Source organism: Periplaneta americana, chromosome 10 (assembly GCF_040183065.1).
Source record: "Periplaneta americana isolate PAMFEO1 chromosome 10, P.americana_PAMFEO1_priV1, whole genome shotgun sequence".
NCBI classification, from domain to species: Eukaryota; Metazoa; Arthropoda; class Insecta; order Blattodea; family Blattidae; genus Periplaneta; species Periplaneta americana.
In genome coordinates, this window is record NC_091126.1 from 33,501,724 (window position 1) to 33,526,775 (window position 25,052).

General features: G+C 38.0%; 1 protein-coding gene across 2 annotated transcripts in view; it reads right to left on the minus strand.

The window, feature by feature from the left end:
- The window catches only part of LOC138707585 (protein Wnt-16-like), a 292,155-nt gene that overhangs the window by 42,688 nt on the left and 224,415 nt on the right, over window positions 1-25,052 (minus strand). For both annotated transcript variants that reach the window (XM_069837190.1, XM_069837191.1), the window contains exons 3-4: window positions 23,350-23,506; window positions 36-180 (exon numbers count right to left, since the gene is read on the minus strand). In XM_069837190.1, coding sequence (XP_069693291.1) covers window positions 36-180; window positions 23,350-23,506 — 302 coding nt within the window. The remainder of the gene's footprint in view (window positions 1-35; window positions 181-23,349; window positions 23,507-25,052) is intronic.

A 25,052-nucleotide genomic window follows, 5' to 3' on the forward strand; every position in this document is an offset into this window, starting at 1 on the left:
TATGATTCGATTGGGCCACGGCTCCATCCACTTACTTGTCTACCGGCTTCATTGTTGTGCAGATTCATCTTCATTCTGACACTCCAAGCCTTCTTGTTCTTCGCTTCTGGAGAAGGTTTTACTCTTTCTGGAGCATCGACGAACTTACGTGCAAACTGGACTCCATAGTTGAGGTTATCACTGTAACAGAAGACACCAGTACCAAATAATGTTTGTTCACATAGAGAAAGAACACTACACCTCGGCGTATCATACATGACACCTTTTGTAGCCATTCACGAACGCATTGTATATTGTAGTGTTATGAGAGAGTAATGTTACAATAATCGAATAATTTTAACCTAAGATGTTTAAAAAGCGTCGTAAAATAACCTTACTTACTTACTGGCTTTTAAGGAACCCGGAGGTTCATTGCCGCCCTCACATAAGCCCGCCATTGGTCCCTATCCTGAGCAAGATTAATCCATTCTCTATCATCATATCCCACCTCCCTCAAATCCATTTTAATATTATTTCCGAGGCTTATTTGAAGTATTCGTAACAAGCTGTTTTTTACGGTGATGGGTTGTTAGCCCTTCGCCCAACCCCTAAGCTGGAGGACCACCCCTCATAGGCTGTCCGCGACTGCTTATTCAATATATTCACAGCTACCCTCCATATCTGGAGGCCGTCTCCTCGATCCACAAATAACCTACTAAACTAAAATAAAAACGTCAGATGAAGAATATAATGTATGTAGTTGTGCGTTGTGTAACTTTCTCCATTCTCCTGTAACTTCATCCCTCTTAGCCCCAAATATTTTTCTAAGCACCTTATTCTCAAACATCCTTAACCTCTGTTCCTCTCTGAAATTGAGAGTCAAATTTTCACAACCGTACAAAACAACCGGTAATATAACTGTTTTATAAATTCTTACTTTCATCTTTTTTGAGAGCAGATTGGATGACAAAAGCTTCTAAACCGAATAATAGCAGGCATTTTCCACATTTATTCTGCGTTTAATTTCCTCCTGGGTGTCATTTATATTTGTCACTGTTGCTCCAAGATATTTGAATTTTTCCACCGCTTCAAAGTAGCAGCAGTAATAGGCCTAGATATATAAATGAAGTAGTTGGTAAAATTATGTCTTTTAAACGCTATAATGTTGCATGGGGACATTGGGGTAAAGCTTCATGCTTTCAGACCCCGGCAGTAGAATGAGGTGGTAGATAAATCAAATATAAAGAAATAATAAGTAACATATCTGGAGGGTTGAGTGTAGGCCTACGTAAACTCAAGAGCTAATGAATGAATGAACGTCACTGCTTCCTTTGAGCGGCTCGTAATGAGCTCCCCCGAGGTTGGACGAGCGCCGCTAAGCTGCTTCCGGCATCCTACGCCCCACCCCGAGTCCTCCTCAAGGATTCGGCTTCTCGACGAAATGCTAATGAGGCAGAACCTCTAAATGGCTATAGCTTGAGCAAACATAGTGGCCTCTCGGCGCGGCGATGAGCGGGCTAACGTGCAAGCGCGACGTGGTTCCGGATCAGCAAATCACAGTGTTTCCAAATTAATAACTCTTCCGATGTCCATACTTTAGGACACCACCAGCATAATGATTCAGTTAATTAATTTCAGTTAATCATTTTATCATTACAATTCTTCGTAATACATTAATCTATCACGTTTGAATTAAATTTCAAGCATTTTATAATAACACAAAAAAAATTGTTTCATTACTAGAGGATTGGGGCATGAATATTCAAACAGCCAGGGAAATCCGCATAAAAGAAAACAGCAGTCATCAGTACTGTCTAGAATTTCTCTATGTGCATGTACAGTTGTTTACCTGAGACTAATATCTGCCACTAGTTGAAATGGGACGGAAGGGGAAAGAAACAACATGTGCAATGCACTTGCGCCAGATTTGTTGTTTGCTTGTAATTGACAAATACGGCTATATATTAGGGGAATGTATTTGCGCCAACATTCTGTCTAAATATGTGGTTCTTGTTTTTTTTTTTGAGTGTGTGAAGTTGGTAGGGTATTGGCCTAGCAAGAGTGTCCAAAGGCAATCCGTCTCACGCTAGTAAGTGACTTACACATGGTTTTGGTTTGTCCTATTTACCTCCACAAGAAGTAGGTGATTGTTATGTTTTTGATATGACAGATTAAGCCAACATGTCCAAAAATTGAACAGTTTAGCGCAGGGATGCAGAACTGTGCTACATTTGTGGCAGACCTCGCAAGACGAAGCACGTAACTCATCCCTTCCTTTCAACCCTCGCGTCATTGTACATGGTAGGAGAAGAAGAGAAACGTCACAGATACGTCATTGAAGGCCGACGATTGTGGACGGGGTAACAAACTCTTTCCCCATGCTTCCACTCCTCTCTTCCCCAGTTCTGCAGCTCTGGTTTAGCGACTGTCTTGTAGATTACTACATATCTGACGAGGCCGCATTCCCTCCTACAATATGGGCCGAGCTGTCGTCTGAAATCATTTGCACAACCAAGGCATGGGAGGCGTTTCATAGAAATTGCAACGCCTCATTTTACAGCTCACACCCTAGCATTTTTTAGATCATTTCAGTTTTAAAAAACATTCAAACAAAAACTTATTTGAAAATTAATATAATGCACATGCAGGCGCGTAAAAAGAAGAAATATAGGAAACAAATAGCTGAAGATAGAAAATATATCACATACAAAAAAAGAGAGGAAGCAAAATTTGTCGTATTGCTTTTGTGAAGTACGTTTTTTATTTAAACAGATCCCTCATATGACTGCCTTCAGTTAAAAAAAAATAATTTCACTTGTTTTATGACGTGTTTTAAGATATTAAAATATAAGATCACAATTTTTAACCACACTTCGCTTTCATCCATGTGTCAGTCTACAGTCTGGGAAAATGGGACGAAAAAATTGTGACCTAACATCGTAACATGGTACCAACCTGAAGAAAATGTTCTTGAATTTATATGACTTAGTGGCGCAAACACGTTGCGGTGCTATCGCAAGTGGCGCAAATACGGTGCCCCGGAAACGACCGAAGAGAGGAAGATTATCCTTAATTTGTATGAGGAAGGAAAATCGTATGATGAAATAGCACAGATTGCCAAAAGGAGTAGATATAGGCCTACTGTTTGTAACATTATCCACATATACGAATCTACAAAAACATTAATAAACAAACAACGTTCTGAACGACCACATAAGCTTACCCATAAAGAAGAGAGGAAGGTGATTAAAAATGTAAAGAAGAATCCCAAGATAAGTTCATCAGAAATTGCAGCAGAAATTCAATAGTATCATGGAAAACAAGTGCACCCAAAGACCTTCAGAAAGATACTTCATAAGACTGATAATGTCGAGCCCGAGTCTCCAGAAAGAAACCCTACATTAATGGAGAAAACAGAAAGAAGAGGCTGCAGTTTGCTAATGAATATATGATCAAAGATACAGAGTTCCGGAATAAAGCTTTTTTTTAGACGAAAGTCGATTTAATACTTTTTTTTTTAATGATGATAGAGTTTCAACATGGAGAAAACAAACTACCGAACTGAATCCTGCAATTGTCAAGTGTACAGTGAAACATGGAGGAGGTGGTGTTACGATCTGGGCGCGTATGGAGGCATCAGATGTGGGAGAACGTGTCTTCATTGATAGTGTAATGGATCAGTTTCTTTGTATGAATATTATAGAAGCAAATTTGAAGAAGAGTGCCGAAAAACTGATTCTTCAACAAGACTAGTACTTTCAAGAAGACTATGATCCAAAATATACTGCATATAATGTTCGTACTAACATTTTCAATAATGCTTCCGGATAGAGTAACCCAGACCACCCCGATATCTACTACCTTGGTCATGTGAATTATGTTTCTGATTCGGACACTTTAAAGATGAAGTTTATCATTCCTGTGCTGAGAAAACTGACGAGATTAGTTATTAGCAGGGCTTTATATTGACATGGACGAGAATCAAATAATTTCGGGGCAGAGCTCCCATAAGCAGTAAATCTACTGCGCGATACACAAAGTTTTAGTTTATGACAGCGATAACTTCGATATCTTGAGTGGAATAAGCGCCGTCTTAAATCACTAAGTGATTATTTTTCGCATATCATAATATATTATTACGATGTACAGAAGTACATATGATATTTCCATGCAGAAATTCTGCGTCATCATATGATGAAGGATGAGTGGAGCAGAGACGCTTATTCCGTCGGATCCCGGCCACTTAGTCACTCATAACGAGTGCACCTCTGCACATGTGTGGACAATGTGCCACTGTCATACATCTATGACACAGTGCATGAGGGTAGGCCACTAGAGGGAACCCAAGAGGTGGAACTTAAACTGAGAGGATTCGGTCCGATATCGGGATAGGAATCCGGTGTGGCTTAGTGGACGGAGCGTCAGCACGTAGAGCTGAAAACCCGGGTTCAAATCCCGGTGCAGGTGAGAATTTTTCTCCGTTCTACTCATCCTTGATTACATTTTTTAGGCAATGTATAATTTCTGGAAGTACAAATTAATAATGCTTTCATATGCGATGCAAAAAATGAAAGTTTTATATAGGCTACCGGTACTTATTTAGAGTGTTAGAGAAGGCCGCATGTCCTCAACTCTGCCAGTTAAATAAAAGATTATTATTATTATTATTATGATTATTATTATTATGATTATTATTATTATGATTATTATTATTATTATTATTATTAAAAGCTGTGGTATGTGGGGAACATATCTTCGTGCAGTCGACGTTAACAGTTTAAATCTTCCATAAGAAGTTGTGGCCGGTTATGGAAAATTCCTCGCCTCGTTCGCCATTGCAACCAAAGTAACTGCTGACATTTTTCGTCAGAAGCTATTGTGTATATGAGCGTCTGTTCGTAAACAATTTAAGTGCAATCAATGTAGCTGTTGACGGTTTTCAAAAGAAACGACTGTACAATTTGCGCATGTACAGGGACATCATTTTATTTTTACTTCAATTTTTATTGTACCTGAGTTTTTGAATGTACTTCACTCCCACCCCTTCTACTAATGAAGTTCAATCGTCCTCCACACAGAACGAAGACCGCATATACAGTCATAGTAGCCTTACGATCATAGTAAACAGTACGTTCCAAAAATATGTTCGCGTTTTCCAGTGACGAAAGAGCTTTCAGTATTGAACCATTTTCGCACAGGTACTGTCGTTCATTTGCTTACGTCGTATCCCGGCTTCCCCCACCAGCTTTTATTCGCCAGCTAGTGGCTGGGCTGTCGTGTTAGCTCTTTTGTGAGAACATTAATTTCTGTTAGGAATTGGACGTCTACGTTATATTATACAACTGTTTAAAATAACTTAAATAATAGGGCCTCGTTAAGTAATTAACTGTCACGTGATTTCCTATCTTTCTACGACCCTACGACATAACCACTTGGACGAACAGTAGATAGCATGTCTGAGTAATTTTATCTTTTCGGATCGGGCAGAAGTGAAGATTGAATTTACAGTACGTAAGGTACTCTTTTATAGAGTAGGTACACAATTATTTCAACATGAGTTACTCGTACGAAGGACGAAACTGGTAATTGGGATTAGGTACAATAGTTTATAGTGCGATAATATGCACATTAGAACTGAAATGAACGGCCACCATTTACAAAAATGTGTTTAAATATCTATATTATGATTATTTTTCAATTTAAGTTCATTCTCTATATTGTACGCTAATGTGCTGTAGATAGTATAATATACACTGCATAATGAATACGTCCACTTGGACAGCTCAGTTCGTGAGTAAAAACACTCACTGTTAATAGCTACTATACTGTATTTTGATTAAACAAAAACCTAATGAAAATGATCAAACTCAAAAGCGCGATATTTCCTAGTTTACGTAAATGGATGAACTACTTTTCTTCCCTCCTATACCTAGTAAAGTGATTTGTTTGTATATTACGCCAGTATCATCGAACTCCAGTCGTGGAAGGGAGTAGCAAACGGCGTTGATCCAAAGGTATAGCCAGGTTAATATTAAAAATGATAGTAAAAATAAAACGATGTCCCTGTATTTGTCAAAGACTTCAGTACAGGATGCGACTATTCTGACATCTTCCATGCTAAGCGTCTGTACGACAGTCTTCTCTTCGTCGGTGAACCAGCCATATTTTCAGCATATTAATGTTATCCTAAGTCACATTTTATACTCCTTTCTTTCTATATATTCTTCTTGTTTAATATCTTTTCCTTTCCTCTCTTTTTTTGTGTTTTTGTATATCTTCAGCAGTTATGTAATAACTCTTAAATAATCATTATTAATTAAAATTAATATCTTGTCTTTTCGTATTTTCGTTAATAGGTTTCGCTTCATTCTTGAACAAAAATAATCAGAAATCCCTGATACGTGTCCATGTTTCATAATCACAATTTCTATTCAAGTTCCTTTCTCGACGGTCGTCACTAACATGGCACCAAACCGAGTCAACATTTACTCTGAGAATAATTATTACAATTGTTGACGAAATTCCCCATGTACTCGTGGCAATCCACACGTTGCAGTATTGGTGACAAGTAGTCTTGTGAGTCATACTCATAAACAATAATGATAAAGTGGCAGGGTAAGTAAGTGTAGTATTCCGATAAAACCTGCCACAATAGGATCTTTTCTATCCCGAATTCCACTTCGTCTTGTCTGTATCTGAACCCGGGTGTTCCGCTTACATACGCTCGTAAATGTAATAAAGCTATTCACCTAGAAGCGCCAAAATTCGAATATCTTACACTTGATTATAATTGGACGCTTTATGGAAATGGGATATAAATATAAATTACGTCAGACCAACTTCTACTCTATTGACAACACAGGACAACTCTTTCGCGAGCGACAAATACTCATGCCATAGGGCCTTAGGCGACGATCGCAACTATCATGCAGCTTTAAAACTGCGTTTTGTATATTGCGTACCACGGCCGGCTGTCTTTGGTAGAAGTACGTAATTAGATTTGACCTTCTATAATATTTTGCTGAGCTTGCAATTAACAAACACTCGATTTACAATCGTAGGATTTGTTTTTTCTCGTTCATACTAGTCGGAGACGCCCACGTTCTGCAGCGGTGCAGGAATATGTGCTCAAGAGATATGCATATGCCAGATCTCACAGGCAGCAATTTAGGCATAATATCCGTGACATGGCGAGCAAAAGCAATATGAGAAAATTCCAGTGACTGAACATTTCACTTTCTCGTTGTAAGAAGTATAATGTATGTACAACGATTTCCCTTAAAGTACTGGACGTATTTTTTTTCATAATCAGTATCTAATAGTCAGTTTAACAGTAAATGATGCACATGAATTATAATTTTATTTTAGTAAAATATTACTAGATCTTCACACAGAATTAATAACACAAAATGGCGACTGACTGAGAATCAAATCAGACGTCTTTCATTCTGGCTTTTGCTACAAAAACAATTTAGAGGAGCTCAGATAATGATTCTATGAAGAAGACTTTAAGATGGAAAGGGAAAGGGAAAGGGAAAGATGGAGGGAAAGAGAAGTACGCGGACCAACTTATTTCTCGATCAATTTTATTTTTACCGGCAACAGTCACACAATTTGCCAGAATTAAATCTGCGTCTAACAGCAGTCGACTTGCCAGTATTCAGAAGTTCATACAGTCGAGGGCAATTACAAAAAAGGCTCCTTAACATTATTTTCCTACCAAATTATCTCCTAGCTTATTTGCCTCATGAGTGATGATTTGTTGCTGTCATTTATGAGTAGAGTCCTGTGTTTGGTTACCTAAAGCCTCCAAGCAACTCGCAACAGTGTAGAGCCTTGGTTTTTCTGAACCGACGCATGCGACGTGCGAGGTGCGCAAATCTCGCATCTCGCAGTTATAGAAACCACTCACTACATTTCGTGTAGTCCGGATTTGTGCGAGGCGGGCCTCACATCTCACACGTCGCATGCGTCGGTTCAGAAAAACCAAGGCTTAAGTATGTACGGAGTATAGCGCATCGTACACACTTTATAATAGATCTGCTCTTCAGCGAACATGTCAAAACAAATCTATACGCTTGGAAATGAATTATCCAATAGAAGAATTTGGTAGCGAGCACTTCATTAGGAAAGAAAAAAAACGTATTTTATCAGAAAGTAGACTTTTTCCTTTGAAACACTTAAAATGTTTACAGTCACTCGTTGTAATTTGTAGAGACTCGCAAAGCAAGTAGCCAGTGTAAATAATTTTGTTTTTACTGAGATTTATGGCTATGTCCAGTTACAACGTTCACAATATGTAAAACAAGTAGGTCTATTAAAATTTCTGTAATCTGGCATTATAGACGGTAATACGTGGAGATAAAAAAACATTTCTAAACGAATAAAAGTTCAAACATCAAGGCCGACATATATTTTATATATTTCAATATTAACTCATTTTGAATTGTGAATATTCAAATTTCAATCCTTTCAAAAATTATCATTTTATTCACTTCTAAACTCATTTTCACACCGATAAAATATATTTGTTTATTTTTAAAACTGTAATTTGTATATTCAAAACTCTGCACATAGGAGAAAAATAATGAACATTGGTTTTAATTTTTGGGTGAAACAAAAACGTAGGCCTATCTAGAATCTAGATGCGTTTTACTTATTGTGAGAATAATCTTCTGTTGTCCATAAGAGGTTTTAAATAAATATTTTGTTTGTTATTAAATCTATGTGGCAGTATATTAAGTACGTGAGTAGTATTCTCATTGTTCAGTCCCTGTATACGAATAAGCGGATGTAAACACATGAAACGGAGCGGGAAGAAGAGTCAGAGCTCTCCTTTCCAAGCTACGTAGTATGATCCATGTGCATCTAACTTGTACTCAAAGTAACCAAACGCAGTACTCTTAAGTAGAGTTCCAATCTGCCTTCGGAGTGTTGACTAAAGAAATAACATGATTTCCTTCGTCAGCCTGAAGGCCAGTGTCATACAATAACTCTGTGTTCTAAATGAGACGTCTGTGCTAGTTAACATTTGGTTCCCACAGCAGAAATTTGACAAGCAGAATCATGAAAAGTGCTTCCTAAAGCCTTGGTTTTTCTGAACCGACGCATGCGACGTGCGAGGTGCGAGGCCCGCCTCGCACAAATCAGGACTACACGAGAGATAGTGAGTGGTTTCTATGCGAGATGCGAGGTCTGCACACCTCGCAACTGTAGAAACCACTCACTATCTCTCGTGTTGTCCAGATTTGTGCGAGGCGGGCCTCGCATCTCGCATGTCGCATGCGTCGGTTCGGAAAAACCAAGGCTTTACGCTGTGATCGCCAGGCAGCGGTCTCACTGTTAACGTTTCACAACTTAAAGATTTGTTTCTATAAAATTTGTAGAGATTTCATGCGAAATATTTATAGTATCATCTATGAAACGATAAATATTGTCTCACATTTTTGCCTTTAAGCTCCCCGCACAACAACTTAGACATAAATAATGTTACTCTGAACTACGTTCCCAGTTTCATATGATCATAACTAGGCTTCGAGACTTGGGACCCGATACAATAAGTTTACTGTGCATATGCTATAGATTGTTGACTCGCTGCAGGTAGTGAAAGATAGAGATGTGTTGAGGTAACAACGTTGCTATTTAGAGTAGAGTACGGTAGTATAGGGAAACACACATAGGGTAAACTAGGTAGTTATTGACCAGTATACGGTGATTGACCGCTTCCTTTTTTCAAGTATATTGTGAATAAACCACGATCGTGATTTCACTTTTTGCTGCATATACCTCTAGTAGCAACCCTTATTTGTGGTTAGTTGTCGCTGTTCATCCCACTGAGTTAGTGTCTGTTGTCTGAGAGGACTGAAATCGATTGGAAATGCAAGTGAACCTAAACAAGTGTAAGTAACTAGAGAAATTGCTAAGAATAATGCATCCAATAATTTATTTATTCTGCAAAGGATACATAAATTCTGATGCTCGTTTTTACACTCACAGTGTGAGAAAAGGTATAAGGTTTCCGTCCACAGAATATTATTTTGTTAAAGTTTTTATATGACATAAAAATGCCCCGTGGTCAATCACTATAAAGTGAATGGCCGCAAACTACAGTGATTGGTCGTTCATAAATTATTTGTTAGAATAATGACCAATTTGCTCCAATTCTATATATGTTATCGGTTAAATGATGGGGATTTTTACAGGACTGATACTATATTATAATGCCTAAGCCAGGTAAAGTGCATTATACAGGGGAAGCTTTACGAAACGCTACAGAACCTGTCCACAGTGGATTTGATTTAAATGAAGCTGCCAAGAAGTTTGATGTCCTAAAAGCAACCTTAGCGTCCAGAAGCAAATATCCCGTTGAAGGAAAAGTGTTCTTTGGTCCTCGTCCAGTGCTGGGTGAAGCCATTTGTAATAACATCAGAGAAATGACACACACTTGCTTCTAATAAGCACAAAAGAGAAAAATGGAAGAAGAGGCAAGAGAAGGAAGGAAGCGAATAAGAAATGAAAGAAAAGGCAGCGAGAAGAGTTCTTTTCTTATTTTTTTAACTTGGTTATTTAACGACACTGTATCAACTATGAGGTTATTTGGCGTCGATGGGATTGATGGTAGCGAGATGGTATTTGGCGAGATGAGGCCGAGGATTCGTCATAGATTACCTGAAATTTGCCTTACGGTTGGGCAAAACCTCGGAAAAACCCAACCAGGTAATCAGCCCAAGCTGGAATTGAACCCGCGCCCGAACGAAACTTCGGATCGGCAGGCAAACACCTTTGCCGACAGAGCTACGCCGGTGGCGAATAGTTCTTAATGAGAAAGATCAGAAGAAGAGAAACGAAACAGACAAGAAAAAAGTGAAAATTGTGAAAATGTGTTGTTCAATCACTAATAAATGAGTATTCAATAACTGTGCAGTAGACGGTCAATCACTAATAAGCGTGTGGTCAATAACTGTGCAGTAGACGGTCAATCACTAATAAGCGTGTGGTCAATAACTGTGCAGTAGACGGTCAATAACTGTAAAAGTGGACTTGTTGAGTTTATTTAATTTATCTTTGCATTAAAATTTTATTTTTTCTTTTGTTTATTGATTTTGATGTGTTTCTGAATCTTCACTTGACCCAATGCCTTTAAAATTCTCTCAATAAGTTACCACTGTTTTCCGCTATTTCATTGTTTTATTATTCATTAGCTTAAGTGGTCAATCACTATACAGTTTACCCTATGTAGGCTACATTCTGAAAGTAAATATGCATTACACAATGACAATGTCAAAAGAATGTGAAAAACATTTATTCTCCTGGCTTTTATAAGCATTTGTGTTCAATTATACAGTGTTATTGGTGGAAATAAACATGTAGAAATTTTAATTTCTTCATTTATCCTATTGGCTGTCTTTAGGAAGTGCAGTTACAGTACCGAATTGCAATGTACCTACTACAAGATACATTCTCAGTGTCTCAAACGTAAATCTTTTTCGCTTATCTGCCAAATATAGTTTGTACTGTGAAAAGCTGCGCTCTACGTCGCATGACGTGACAGGAACAAAACGAAAAAAACTTAACATCATTGCGGTCTCTAAGAGACAATCCTTTATTCTCGGGTGTATTGATGTCCACTAATTTGCTGTTTATGTTAAACAATGTTCAATATCCGTTACTTTTACATAAAATGGATTTTCACTTCTGTTTTACACGTTCAGTAACCGGTGCACTTAATGTCTCATTAGTTCTCTGAGTCATTTCCTCAATTAATTTGAGGGCTTCCGGCATCTCTTGCTTCGACTTTTATAACCGTGTAATAGTTTCACACACAGTTTGGAAATAGGTTTGTATGAAAACCAAATTATTCGTCAGAACCTTCAAATCCAGAGCGTTTTTCTTGCTTTGCGTATTTGTTGGCATTCATTCTAGAGTACCCCCACCCACTGTACGCTTTACCACTATACTCAGTACGCCGTTATGCGGATTCCCCGCTGAACTGCTCTATTGGGTCCGAAGTCTCGAAGCCTAAGCCTAATCATAACTTTCGCAACATTTTAGATTCTACAAAAATAACATCAATTTGTTCCAAAATAAATAAGAGCTTAAAAAAAAAAAACAGAAAAGTTGAATATGGCCACCACCGTGTTGCCCAGTAAGAATAGTCCTTTTGCATCAGTTTCCTCAAATTTATTCACCAGCGTACGAAATGATTTTACAGGACAGGGTCCATTTCTCAATCTATGTAATGTTCGAAAACGTCTCTCAATGCATTAGGCTGTTGACTGTTGCATTCGTAATAGCACTGAACGAGGCCAATACGAACTCGTAAAGGTAAAACCATTGATATAAATTATTTCTCTCTATATTCTTAACCATAATTGTTTACACAAACGTGGCACAGTTGCCATAACAACGAAATACATATCGAAAAAGAAATCCCTCTAAAGCATAATGGTACCTATAAAGTACAAACTATTAATATGTAATATGGCAAAAACTCGCGATCCTCGCCTGGAAGCTTGTCTGAATCAATTAAGCCTACGTAAGCAAATTGATGTAACAAGACAAACATAACCTCTTGAGAGTCGTGTGCGAAACGACCAGTAAAACGGTAAGAATAAGAAAACGGAAGTGAAATGGGCTCTGTGCTACATCATCAGTATGTGTCGAGTGTCATTCAGAGCTTCTGACTCGTGAGTAAAACAAAGATGTCGAGAATTTTAGACTGTTGTTTAAAATCCAAGCATTTTTTTTTATTAAATCCACATGTCCAATCCGGACACTTGAAAATTTGTTCCGGAAGGTAATTTAACTCTTGAAGGACATGCCCGGTAAAATGAGGACTTACTGTACAGATGACACAATCGTTTCAATTGGAACTTACTTTAGAATAACCTTGTAGCATGGATTCAAAATGAGGGATACGGTGACTACAACCCACGGATAATAATGCGATACCGAATTATTTCACGAATTGCAATCATTGGATAATTAATAATGATTATAGTCCACACCTGTGGAGTAACGGTCAGCGCGTCTGGCTGCGAAACCAGGTGGCCCGGGTTCGAATCCCGGTCGGGGCAAGTTATCTGGTTGAGGTTTTTTCCGGGGTTTTCCCTCAACCCAATACGAGCAAATGCTGGGTAACTTTCGGTGCTGGACCCCGGACTCATTTCACCGGCATTATCACCTTCATATCATTCAGACGCTAAATAACCCAGATGTTGATACAGCGTCGTAAAATAACGCAATAAAATAAAAAAAATAATGATTATAGGCGCGTTACTCTGCAAAATATGCAAAATTAACTTTTATACGAATACGTACGTTACATACGTGCATTAAAAAAATAAATTATGATTTATTTAACGACGCTCGCAACTACCGAGGTTATATCAGCGTCGCCGGTGTGCCGGAATTTTGTCCCGCAGGAGTTCTTTTACGTGCCAGTAAATCTACTGACTTGAACTTGTCGCATATTTAAGCACACTAAATTGCCATCGACCTGGGCTGGGATCGAACTCGCAACCTCGAGCACAGAAAGCCAGCGCTATACCGACTGCCCATACATACATACATACATACATACATACATACATACATACATACATTACGTGTATATATGTGTTTAATAATCATGTAGGCCACCGGCTTAGCTCAGTCGGCTGAAGCGTTTGCTTTCTGATCCGGAGTTGTGCTCGAGTGTGAGTTCGATACCCACTTGGCCGATCACCTGGTTGGGGTTTTTCCGGGATTTTCTCAAACCGTAAGTTAAATGGCAGGTATTCTATGGCGAATCCTCGGCCTTGTCTCGCCAAATACCATCTCGCTATCACCAACCCCATCGACGTTAAATAACCTAGTAGTTGGTACAGCGTCGTTAAATAACCAAGTAAAAATAGATCATGTACACTTAACGGCAAAAAGAATGGGCCGACTCTTGGTCGATAGAAATGCTAAGTTCTATCGCGCGGTTCACTGGTGTAAACGTAACCCACTGCAAGGCATTGCTGTGGTGTCTCTTCATTGAAAGTCGTCCTTCTATAATGTAATAAACCTTACGAGTTGTGTGTGGCCCAGTGGTAAGGTGTCTGACATCCGTACCAGAGGTTGTGAGTTCACCTCCCGGTACGGTAAAATTATTATTTTGTTAATTAATTTATTAGTTTAGATGTGAAATGACATTTGTTAACAAACTTCGTTATGCCTGCCTTGTAAAATATTATTGCTCAATACCTGTGGGCTATTAATAGGCGATACCTGGCCTTTATAAACAAAAATACTTGTTTCACATCCTAAAAAACCGGACGCATATCAAACACAAATAAATAATTAAATAAACAAAAACAAACAATTTCTTAATATATTAACAAAAAAAGGCATGTGGTGGGGACTAATATCTCGTCCACAAACCACCTGCGTCAACAACTGCCCTCATTCTGCGCGGCATGGAGTCCACAAGATTATGGGACAGATCTAAATTCTTGGCCACCTCCTCCCACGCATCTAGAACTCTGCCCCACAAGTCCTCAGGTGTTCGAACGGTGGTTATTCTGCCCAATTATAGCATAGGATCCTTTTGACTGCAGCCCTCAAATTTTGAATCGGATTCATGTCTGGTGATTTTTCAGGCCAGTCGACTGGGTCGACATCACGCCTCCTCGTAAACCATCTTTGAATCCGGTTGGCGGTGTGTATCGGGGGATTATCCTGCTGGAAGAAAAGTGTTCCTTCTGGATATCGTTCTCGGGCGAAAGAGATCATTACATTTGTCAAAATGTGTTCGTAGACTTCTGCCGTAAACCGACCGTGGATGCGTTCCAGAAGTCCTGCCCCATCGTATGATATCCACCCCCAACACGCGACCCTTACGCAACCCAAGTCGTCTCACGAAGCGTTCATCGTATCGATACGCAAAATAACCTATGCGAACCAGGGCAATGAGCTATTGTCTCTGTGCCATCTTCAAGCGTAGACCTAATGACGAGACAGAACGTTTTATTAACAGATAGAAGTATTGCTTGAATGAGAGAGGGAGGTTTATTATTTATTAGAGTTTGGGCATATTCTAAGAGATATCGCCAAATAATTATAGCTTTGCGAGACATATATGATGGTGAATTTGTAATTAAAAAAATGAGATTGTAGGAGATTCGAACCTTGACCTACTACTATCAACTTGTTCAATAGACTAATGCCGTAACGACTTACGCTATTGTTACTGTTAATGTCGTTTCGGCATAATACGTGGAGTTCCTCTTCATATTCGCTTCGGTTTATTTTGTATTTATCATTTTTGTTATTATTTCCCTCTTCAGAGACCCTGATATATCTAGACTCAACTCTACATTCGATTTTGTAACATATTTTAGGCTCTTAAACAAAATGCAGCAAATTTAAATGGTTTGATTATGTGTTATCTGGTGAACTACGGCTTTGACGAGACGAGCATGCGCAATGTTATGTATCTGGAACTTAAGAAATTGTCGCCGGCTCATTCTTTTTGCCGTTAAGTGTACGCACAGATTGTAGGCCTACTCCGTATTCCAGTTTTCGAAATGTGTAGAATAATTTTCAACATCTGTGGCGAGTTCATAATCTAATGGAGATGAAGTTGTCTGTTAGCTTAGCTAGTGGGATGAAACTTCGTCAATCTTCATCTGTGGAAAAGATCGAAGTTAAATCGATTAAATCGTCAGGATCGGACACTTGATACCAATCAAAAGAAGTTAAGACTTTCTTGACTTTGGCGGGAAGGGTCGCGCGACAATTGTCAACAACAAATATCCATTCTTCAAGAACATTGGTCAACGTATGGCAATAGTAATAATTGCGAAGCTACAGTAGACCTATTCGTTCTTACTTCAGATCAGCCACTGGCATCTGCCCACTCTGTGGTTGCTGTGACTGCCTTGCTGAGCGACAGACTTTCCCTGGGGACTGAATTTCTCAGTTATCAAGGACCACTTTTATTCCTTGTGATCAGAATCTCAAGAAATGTTGTATCCTATTGGTTTACACAGAACAGAATGGAAGGCGAGGGGACAAGAATCTTGTTGGACTTGCGGCACTCTTGCATGCCAGCACGAGCAGTGTTCAATCACATATCACATAGCGGCGGTGACGACACCCTCTCGAGAGGTGAAGATCACACACATGTTTGCTCGTCGAGATGTTTACAAATATTTTCGAGTAATGAGGAAGGTGTTTTACACTTCTATTTTTACACCCCTGACAACCTGTCTCCTTGCAGTGTTGCCATTGTTATGGATTTATCCTTAAGAATTTCGAAACTATTGCTTTGAAGCGACAGTAAATTCGAAATAATCACTAATTCCTCGTTACAAAGAAAGGATATCTGACACATAAGAGTGACGTATAGACTGCAGATTTGTCTCACAGTTCCCGGAGACAGATCAACATATGAAAAAAAGCTGCTTTTAACTTTTCTGTCAGTTTTCCATTCACTTGCATTGTTTCTAAACAATTTAAAAAAATTAAAATGCTCATTCTATTTACGTACTAAACTATTAATTTTACTCACAAATTAAACTATTGATATTTTTCAGAAGAATTATTTTTTTTGAGCAGGTCTTCTCTAGATCCTAATTTTTCAGCAAATTCCTGACAGGACATGTTGAAGTTGATTAAGATGGAAAGACTAGCTCCAATAATTTCTAAACTCATTCTGAATTTGTGGGATGTCCACATCATGTTCATTGAAGTAAAATCTTTCTCCACTGTAGCATTACTTCCAAGAAGACACACACAGATCTGGAGTTGTGCACAGAAGATTATTTTCTCAGAGAAAATTGTGAAATGTTACTCCATTTTGAGTAAAGAGTAGCATTAGCTTCATTGCACCTTTCTATTTTCTGTGAAGTCAGATATTTCTTCAATCAGAAAATTTTACAAAATAAATTATCTTCATCCAGGTCAAGTCCATTTATATCTGAAGAAAAATAACGGACTCTTTCTTCAAAACTTTCTCTTTCTTTAGAAGAGCTGAGAAATGTACATTCACATATATCTTGTGAATGAATAACCCAGTCACTGAGAAATTCAACAGCATTTTTATAAAATTCACACTGAGAATTCTGTTGTGGAATTAGAACCACTTACTTTAAAGATATCAAAATTTGCTTAAAATGGAATAGATTTCTCTTCTTTCCTGGAGTTCAGTTTTTCTATTATTCTTGATAACAATTTGAAAGACTCGACTATAGTTACGTCCTCAGTTTCAGTTTTGGTTATGTCACTATAAAAAGTGCTAAAATTGCATTAGCATAATTCATCCATAGCGGTGTGCATTATCTTCATTAACCCATATTAATAATTAACACTGAGAACAGCGAATAAATGGGAACATATTATTAAATCCGCGGACATTCCAGAGACAAGAAGAAAAATTCGAGAACTCTTTCTGGGAAACGGGAACGTCTGAACCTTAGTGTAGCCTGCATAGATACAGTTCGGTGTATTCGGTGCTATGAAATTCGTTTGGTTGTGCTTTAAATTTTACTCTCAAAATAAACTTCTAAATATGCTAAAATGTGTTACATAAGTGGAAGATTTCAGATAATTGTGTCGATATTGCAATTTACTTCTATACTTAACGGGACTATGTAGAATGGGAAAGAAAAGTGATACCTAACCTACGACATTATACAGCAAGTGAGAATACCGAAGACTTCTTCAGTAAAGTAAACGAATTTCGATAATTATCAATGTCTGAAGATGCCATACTCAATGGCGAAAACGTTAACAATTTTAAAATATAACGTACATTTATAATTGCATAATTAAAATAAGTCATATGATTGAATATCATTCTTTTTTAATTTAGTACTCGATTTATTGGAATTTAAAAAAAATAAACTCAAAATGTGTTGTTACTGTTCGTATGTTCAACATCTGCCGGATCCAGCTGGACATGGCGTCGATATCTATAAGTACTTTAAGTATTTACTTTATATTGGCTATTGAACTATGCGATTAGTTTTTCTGTATAGGCAATAATTAATTTCTTTACAGACTCAATTAATGTTAAGATAATTTTGTATAATGAAAATAATAGTTGATATTTTGATTGGTACCAAGTAATAACCGAGTTAGAAACTAGGCTTAAATAATTCCTGAGAGTGTCTATTTCTCTAAACTTATAGGAAAAGCTGCGCTTTTTTGCGCCTTTTGTTAAAACAAATTATTGTTTCAGGTCTGTTCATAATTATAATTCTTCTAATCGTGATTCTTCTGATATGAGTTATTTTCTTATTTATTACTATAGAATCGGGTTTTGCTGACTGGGAGGTCAATAGAATGATTGTTTTTGAAGTTCTGAAGCAGTTTGATCATATATTATATATTTTTTAAGAGAACTAATTGTCAAAATTCGGAACTCTTCATACTTGAATTGAAATTACTCAGATTTAAGAATGAATATAAGAAAAGATGTGCTAAATAAAACCGCAAAATGGAAATGTTTGTTAAAACAAGTAAGATATGGTTGGACGGAATCAAATTTGAGAAGTATGGTAAAATTTCATACAAAAAATGCGGACATCCTCAAGTAAATTTTCAGGACTGTTTTGGCCGAATGAAACGAAGAAGAACCTCAACTTTGTGACGTGAAAATTCCAAGAAAGAACTCGCATATGCTTTGCAGATGACCTTACGGTTTTTCTGTCAAGTATAAGCTTTGTAAGTGGTACCGTCACCTCTACGAAGGCTACTTCAGAGTAAAGAAAAACACGCCTAAGATTACAAGAAATGCAAGAACCACAAATCTCTTGTAACGAAGCTCTTTCTATGATAATACAAGCTAAGTTAACAAGACATCAAATAATAGAGTACATCAAACACACACACACAAAGAAAACCCCCATGTTATTTCAATAAAAATTGTATCCAGACAAGAAATCTATTTCCATTACTTCAACGTTTGCTGAGATGAAATTGCAAGCTGTACTGGACCATACCATTATCCAATTGATGAAAACTTGAGAAGTAATCGTCTACCTAAACGCTCATAAGAAATATTAGCCAAAGAAAACAAACCAGAAGAACATAAACTTTCCATGTAGGACTTTTAAAAAATATGTCACTATTAGCACAGTGGAGAATTGATGTCACAAGCACAAGCGAGTACATATAAGCAAAAGTTGGATGAGGAGAACGATACCTATGCCACCATATTTATGACTTTTTAGTGTCATTACAATTACTATGGTCCGTCCCAGGAATCTGCAGAGTAGAAAGACAAAATAAGATCTCTGCGTAAGTGAATGTGCGAGAGCTAGAGCAAATGACCGCTCTAGGTGAAGGCATTGTTTGAACGAAACTACCAATCGCTTGCAGGAAGGGGATCATTTCTATCTGAACTCTCTACCACGAGCATCTTACCCCTTAGCGACCTCAAGCTGACGCTGCCCGCAATACACTCTGGCACAGATAGACTCCGCCCCCATATGGGCCAAGTTACTCTACAGATTTCTGGGACGGACCATAGGTGGAAATTCCAGCGAAGAGGATTTAAGAACAAACTGAGATGCGGTCATCAACGGAAATACTGTACAAATAAAACTCATACAATAGCCTACCACTTTTACATAGAACTGAGCTTATAGAACAATGAAACCCTTTCAAATAATTTTGGCCAGCTTTTAGGATCAAATGCCCCATTGCGACGTCCTTGATGTTTTGCGTCGTTCGTATAAGGCGCGAGCAGGCAAGGCTGAATGAGGTGACGTATGACATTAACTTCTGTCTGTAATAATTGCTCTTCAGTATAATGAAGGGACTAAATTATTTGTAGCTAATACCTACCTATATACAGTTAATGACGGCATAAAATCACAATTCTGAGATTTTTAAAATTTAATTTACTTATGTTCCTTTCCAATTCTTCGCATTGCATTATGAGATGCTTTACGGAGCATCGTTTACAAGCCACTGACACATATTTCTCAACATGTTACAGCAAAACAAAATGAGTGTCACGAGAGGCGTAGGCCAACGCAAGGGGGGAGAGGTTACCGTTCTGAACCCCCCCCCCCTTGAACTTAAAAATATGGCATAGGCCTATTTAGATTTGAGTGTTTTTTATCCACAATCCCTTCTCTAATTTTTCACTGTCACTGTCAGAGTAACAAAATCTACATCGATATAAGGCATAGTCCTCCTACCATTCCTTCAATATGAACCCTGTGCTTTGTACTGCGGCATGTTAAAATTATAGCAATGTTGCCTTTATTATAGAGAGAGACCTACCGCCTAGTACCGATCTTGTAAAAAAAAAATGAAGTCAACACAATATGAAATTTAACTTGTTATTGGTTAAAAATTGGATGGCTGTAAAAAAAATACGATTCAAAGATTTTATAAGGATATTCATGAATATGTTCTATTAGAACATAATATAATATTAATAAATATACCGCAACATAATAATAATAATAATAATAATAATAAAATAATACCGTAATAATAATACACAACATTTAAAATACCGATAATGTAAATTGTATATAAATTGTAAACAGTTTTAATAATGACCCCCCCCCCCTTGACAAAATTGTGCCTACGCCACTGACAAGGGAAGGGTTTCGGCTCGAACAGGAATTTTTGGTTAAAAATTTGTACAGACGCTTACTTCACAATGGTGATGAAGACCGTAAAAGCATTCATTTGTGTAACTCTCCGTTTGGTTGGTATTGGTCAATACACTTCTTTAAAAATGTAGCCTACATGAGGATTCTCTACAAAATGCATGAAACAGCATGGAGCAGAGCAATAAGCACAACACGCAGAAGCAACACCTGAACCACACTCCAGTGCTGAAAAATCAAATGCCACCTGAATTACATTTTCGAAGTCCGAGACTTGTTCACAATTCACGTAACCAGTTGACTGCCAGGAATACTGAAGCTTAGGGCGGTATACTGGAGCAGACAACTGGTAATGAATAACAGAGTGCATTTTCATTATAAATACTCGATTTCCCAAGTTAAGTTCTGGATTCTCAGCAAGAGTCCTTCTGTAATCTGTTACCCTCCGAGCATATATTTTGTATTGTCTAAGGAAATAGATATTCAGAGGCTGGCTATATTTAGTTTTTTAGGTGGAATAATTATACATTCCATGTCCTAGCCTTGGAATGATTCATTTATTAATGTTGCGTCCTTGTGCGCATTCAATGACTCACACAACAATGTATACTTTTGATTAGCTGCAATATTTTCAGATAGAACGTTGGAGAAAAATGTTCTTAAATGGGCTTTAGACATTTTACCACTCGCACTAGTTTCTAGGCTACGCTAGGCTTACGGGTAAGGTGTCCCATCCCCTTAACTTGTGCAGTGCTCTCCCCACTCCTCAAATTGTACAGTGCTCTAACAGACAAACCACACATTACACAAACGAATGCTTTTGGGAGCTTTACAGAGTTTTAAAGATGGGCCTGTAAACAAATTTTGGATACGAAATTCCTGTTCGAGCCGAAACCCTTCCCTTGTGAGGGTCACTCAGTTGACAGACACTTCTCATTGTTTTACGCGATTCACAAGCAATCAGTTGCCGTCTTACGTTGCAAGTTCACACAGACATTAGTGAAGATGATAATGCTAGCGAGATGAGTGCACGGTCAGCGCCGAATGTTACCCAGCATTTGCTCTTAATGAATTGAAGAAATACTCCGGAAGAAACCTCAACCAGGTAACTTGTCCCAATCAGGATTTGAACCCGGGTCCGCTAGTTTCACAGTCAGACGTGCCAACCGTTACTGCACAGTGGTGAGCTCTCTTTGTCTTATGTAAGCACATATTAAGAAGAAAATCTTTTGAGCAGATTTAGAGTACATTACTATTTTTTTAAATACTTTACACTTGAGCTACAATAGGCATTGCAGCCCGAAAGAGCAGAAGCTCGTGCTCGGGCGCAGTTCAGATCAGTTATACAAAATATATCACAAAATTAAGAGAGTTCATTGAGCACAATAACATTAATATATGGTAAAATACATACAGCATGTAATAATGGGGTCTATATACAAATAGAAAACACAAAAGTACATGAATATTAGAGTATCAATTTTTAACTCAATTGGCTAAAACAATTAAATAATTAATCTGATTTGTTTCTTAAATCTATGTGTGTTAACTGTACTTAGCTCAGGGTAAGCTCTAATTAATGCATTATATATTTTGGGTCCAAAATTCATGCTGTCTTTTAATCCAGCAGTTGTGTGGCATTTAGGAGTACAGTAGAACTTGGTTATAGCGACCTCGTTTTGTGCGACACCTCGCCTATAACGTCAAATATTCTGCGGTCCCAACTAATTCCCCATAAGACATATGCTTTCCTACCTTGCTTAATACGACAAACGCATATGCGTCTACCTCGCATATAACGTCATTTTCAACCTCAGTTTGGAATAAGATTTAAGAACCAAAGTATTTTAAGAAATATTTTGTTGAAATCTGACCCTGACAAATTCTTTACATTCTCCTTCTGTCATAGATATCTGGAATGCAGACAGATTCCCCACCCCATTGTAACCTGCCCGAATTCATGCGGTATTAGATCAGTTTCGATAGGAAGTTTTCATTAAGTGCACGCATTTTAACGCAGTATGGCCACTAAAAGAAGTGAGTGACGCTTCAGAAGTCATTAGAATTATGGATATGTTCTATGAAGCTAGGGAAGGGAGCAGTGAAATTGCAACTGAAATTATGAACATAGAACGTAATTTAGCTCTAGAACGTGTGTATTGGGCAAGTAGAAGACAACAGAGTAAAATGACTGATTACTTCACTTCTAAGTAAAGTAGTTTGGTGAGTACTGAACAAACTGTTTTAATACAGAATACTGTATTTATAATTCTAGGCCTACGTGTATTTTATTTTTGTTCATTGTAGGCTTAAAAGTCAATACATAAATCTAAAATAAGTCTAATTAATTTTGTTATTTTTCATTTTCCACCTCACTAGATTGATAATGTGAATCTCGGTTACTACGACACTCGTTTATAACAACATAATGTTTAAGGTCCCTTGGATGTCGTTATAACCAAGTTCTACTGTATTTAGAAAGAAATTGTAGTTTTATCTCGTATGGTATTCATTTTGAAATAAAGATAGTTCTTCAGGAAGAAATTTTCATTGCCTACTAAAACGGACTTAGTTCTCGGAGGGTTGCATGTAAAATATGAAGAAGACCTTTACTAGATGTGGCTACCATCTACAGTCCTCCATTTTCCGGTCTGGGTGGTCCGGAGCGAGAACTAAGTCGACCTGCAACTCTCTCCAGTTACAGCCTGCGGCTGTCTGCTGGCCGTTGAGCAAAAACTACATGCAATACCAATTCGATGTAGCTACTTACCTGCAACCACCCCACTTCCAGCCCTCGGGGGTCTCCTGGCCCTTGCCTGCCGAATCGCAGCTGCAGTCCGTGAGGTTTCCCGAGCTGCACGCCTGGGTCACTGCATGCACTACCCCCGCACTCGTCACCGCGTAGATGAAGGCCGTCTCCTTGCTTCCTGCACACACCACAACATACTTACTGAGGAATCTGACCCAGCCACCAGCCATCAGAGGGCATTTTATTAAACATGCTCAGTTTCTCTCGTTAAAGACCGTGTCGGCGTGATTTAGAGGTTACGCAGCTAGACTCTTATTACAAGGTTGCTTTCGAGTGTGTGTTCGTATGTCCCTTGAGAACATTGCCTTAGGATTTTTTCCAACTCAAAGACGAATGTCAGGCAGTCCCATGACGAGCACTCGAACTTAACTTCCCAAATTCCATCTTACTATCATTAATTCCATTTGAATGAATGGATATTTATTAATAATGAATGGGTTTTCACCCGGTGGCAATTACAGATAACAAAAAGAGATACATAATATCAAAGGTGGATAAATAAAAAAAGACTAAATAAATGTACGAATAATAACAATAGGCTATAAATCTAAACACTTCAGTTTACATATCTAAATAAAGTGCGCGGCATATACAAATTATGAGCGATCGTAGCGCGCTTATTTAGTATGGAATTCCGACCGCTCTCTCGCATGGGAGAAAAACGAATAGGCTGTGAATGGCGCTGATTTAGGCCTATACTCCCGTACGTACGAGGACTATTCATAAAGTAACTTCCGTTTTCATATACAGGATGTTTCCGGGCTGGTGTTACAAACTTTCAGGGATGATGGGGAAGGGTACGTGTATCAATTTGAGATAAGGAACCCTGGTCCGGAAATGACTGAGTCGAAAGTTATAAGTAGACTTCGTTGAATTGCCACACGCAGCATGCAATCAGGTTGCCGATGTACGGTAGTATAGAGGAGGTGAGCGACCGCCCGGTCTCGTAGTATAAGCAGTTCATGTTAAGAGTTGTGACCGGTCCAAATAGAGCAGCTACAGCTAATGTATACTTATGTAAGCACTTGTTTTTGTATTACTGTGGATGGAATAGTCAAAGCTTAACATTTGTTCAGTGCAGACAAGAATTCAATCAAACATACTACAATGAGAGTGTTGCTGTTCCAAATAATTGCCCCTGGAATACCCTTACCCCCGCAGCCAGTCTTGACCCGTTGGGGTACGTGGTTGGATGGTGTTAAGTATTATTCAGAATATTACGGAAAAATAATGGAGGTAATTGATGCATTGGATAGCACAGACAGTTCCGTTGTTGCAGCTGTAAAATCATTGCCTTCTGAAGAGCTATTGGAAGATATTATGTTCATTTATTCTAATTTTGAAATCGTGTCGAAAATCATCATCCTGTTAGAATCGTCTAAACTACAACTCTCAGAAGCCCTTACTATAATGGATAAAGTATCACAAACCGTTATCCAAAATAACAATTCACTAATTTCAGAAAAAAAAAATGAAATGTAGGTTGAGGAACATTATTGCTAAAAATTCTGCCTATTCACAACTTTGTACTATAAATGATGTACTATCAGGTCACAACAAGATATCTGAAGTTGGTGTACTAAAAAGTAGTGACTTTCCGTTCTTCAAATATGTACGTATTACATCGTGTGATGTTGAACGTACATTTTCCAAAAATAAAAACT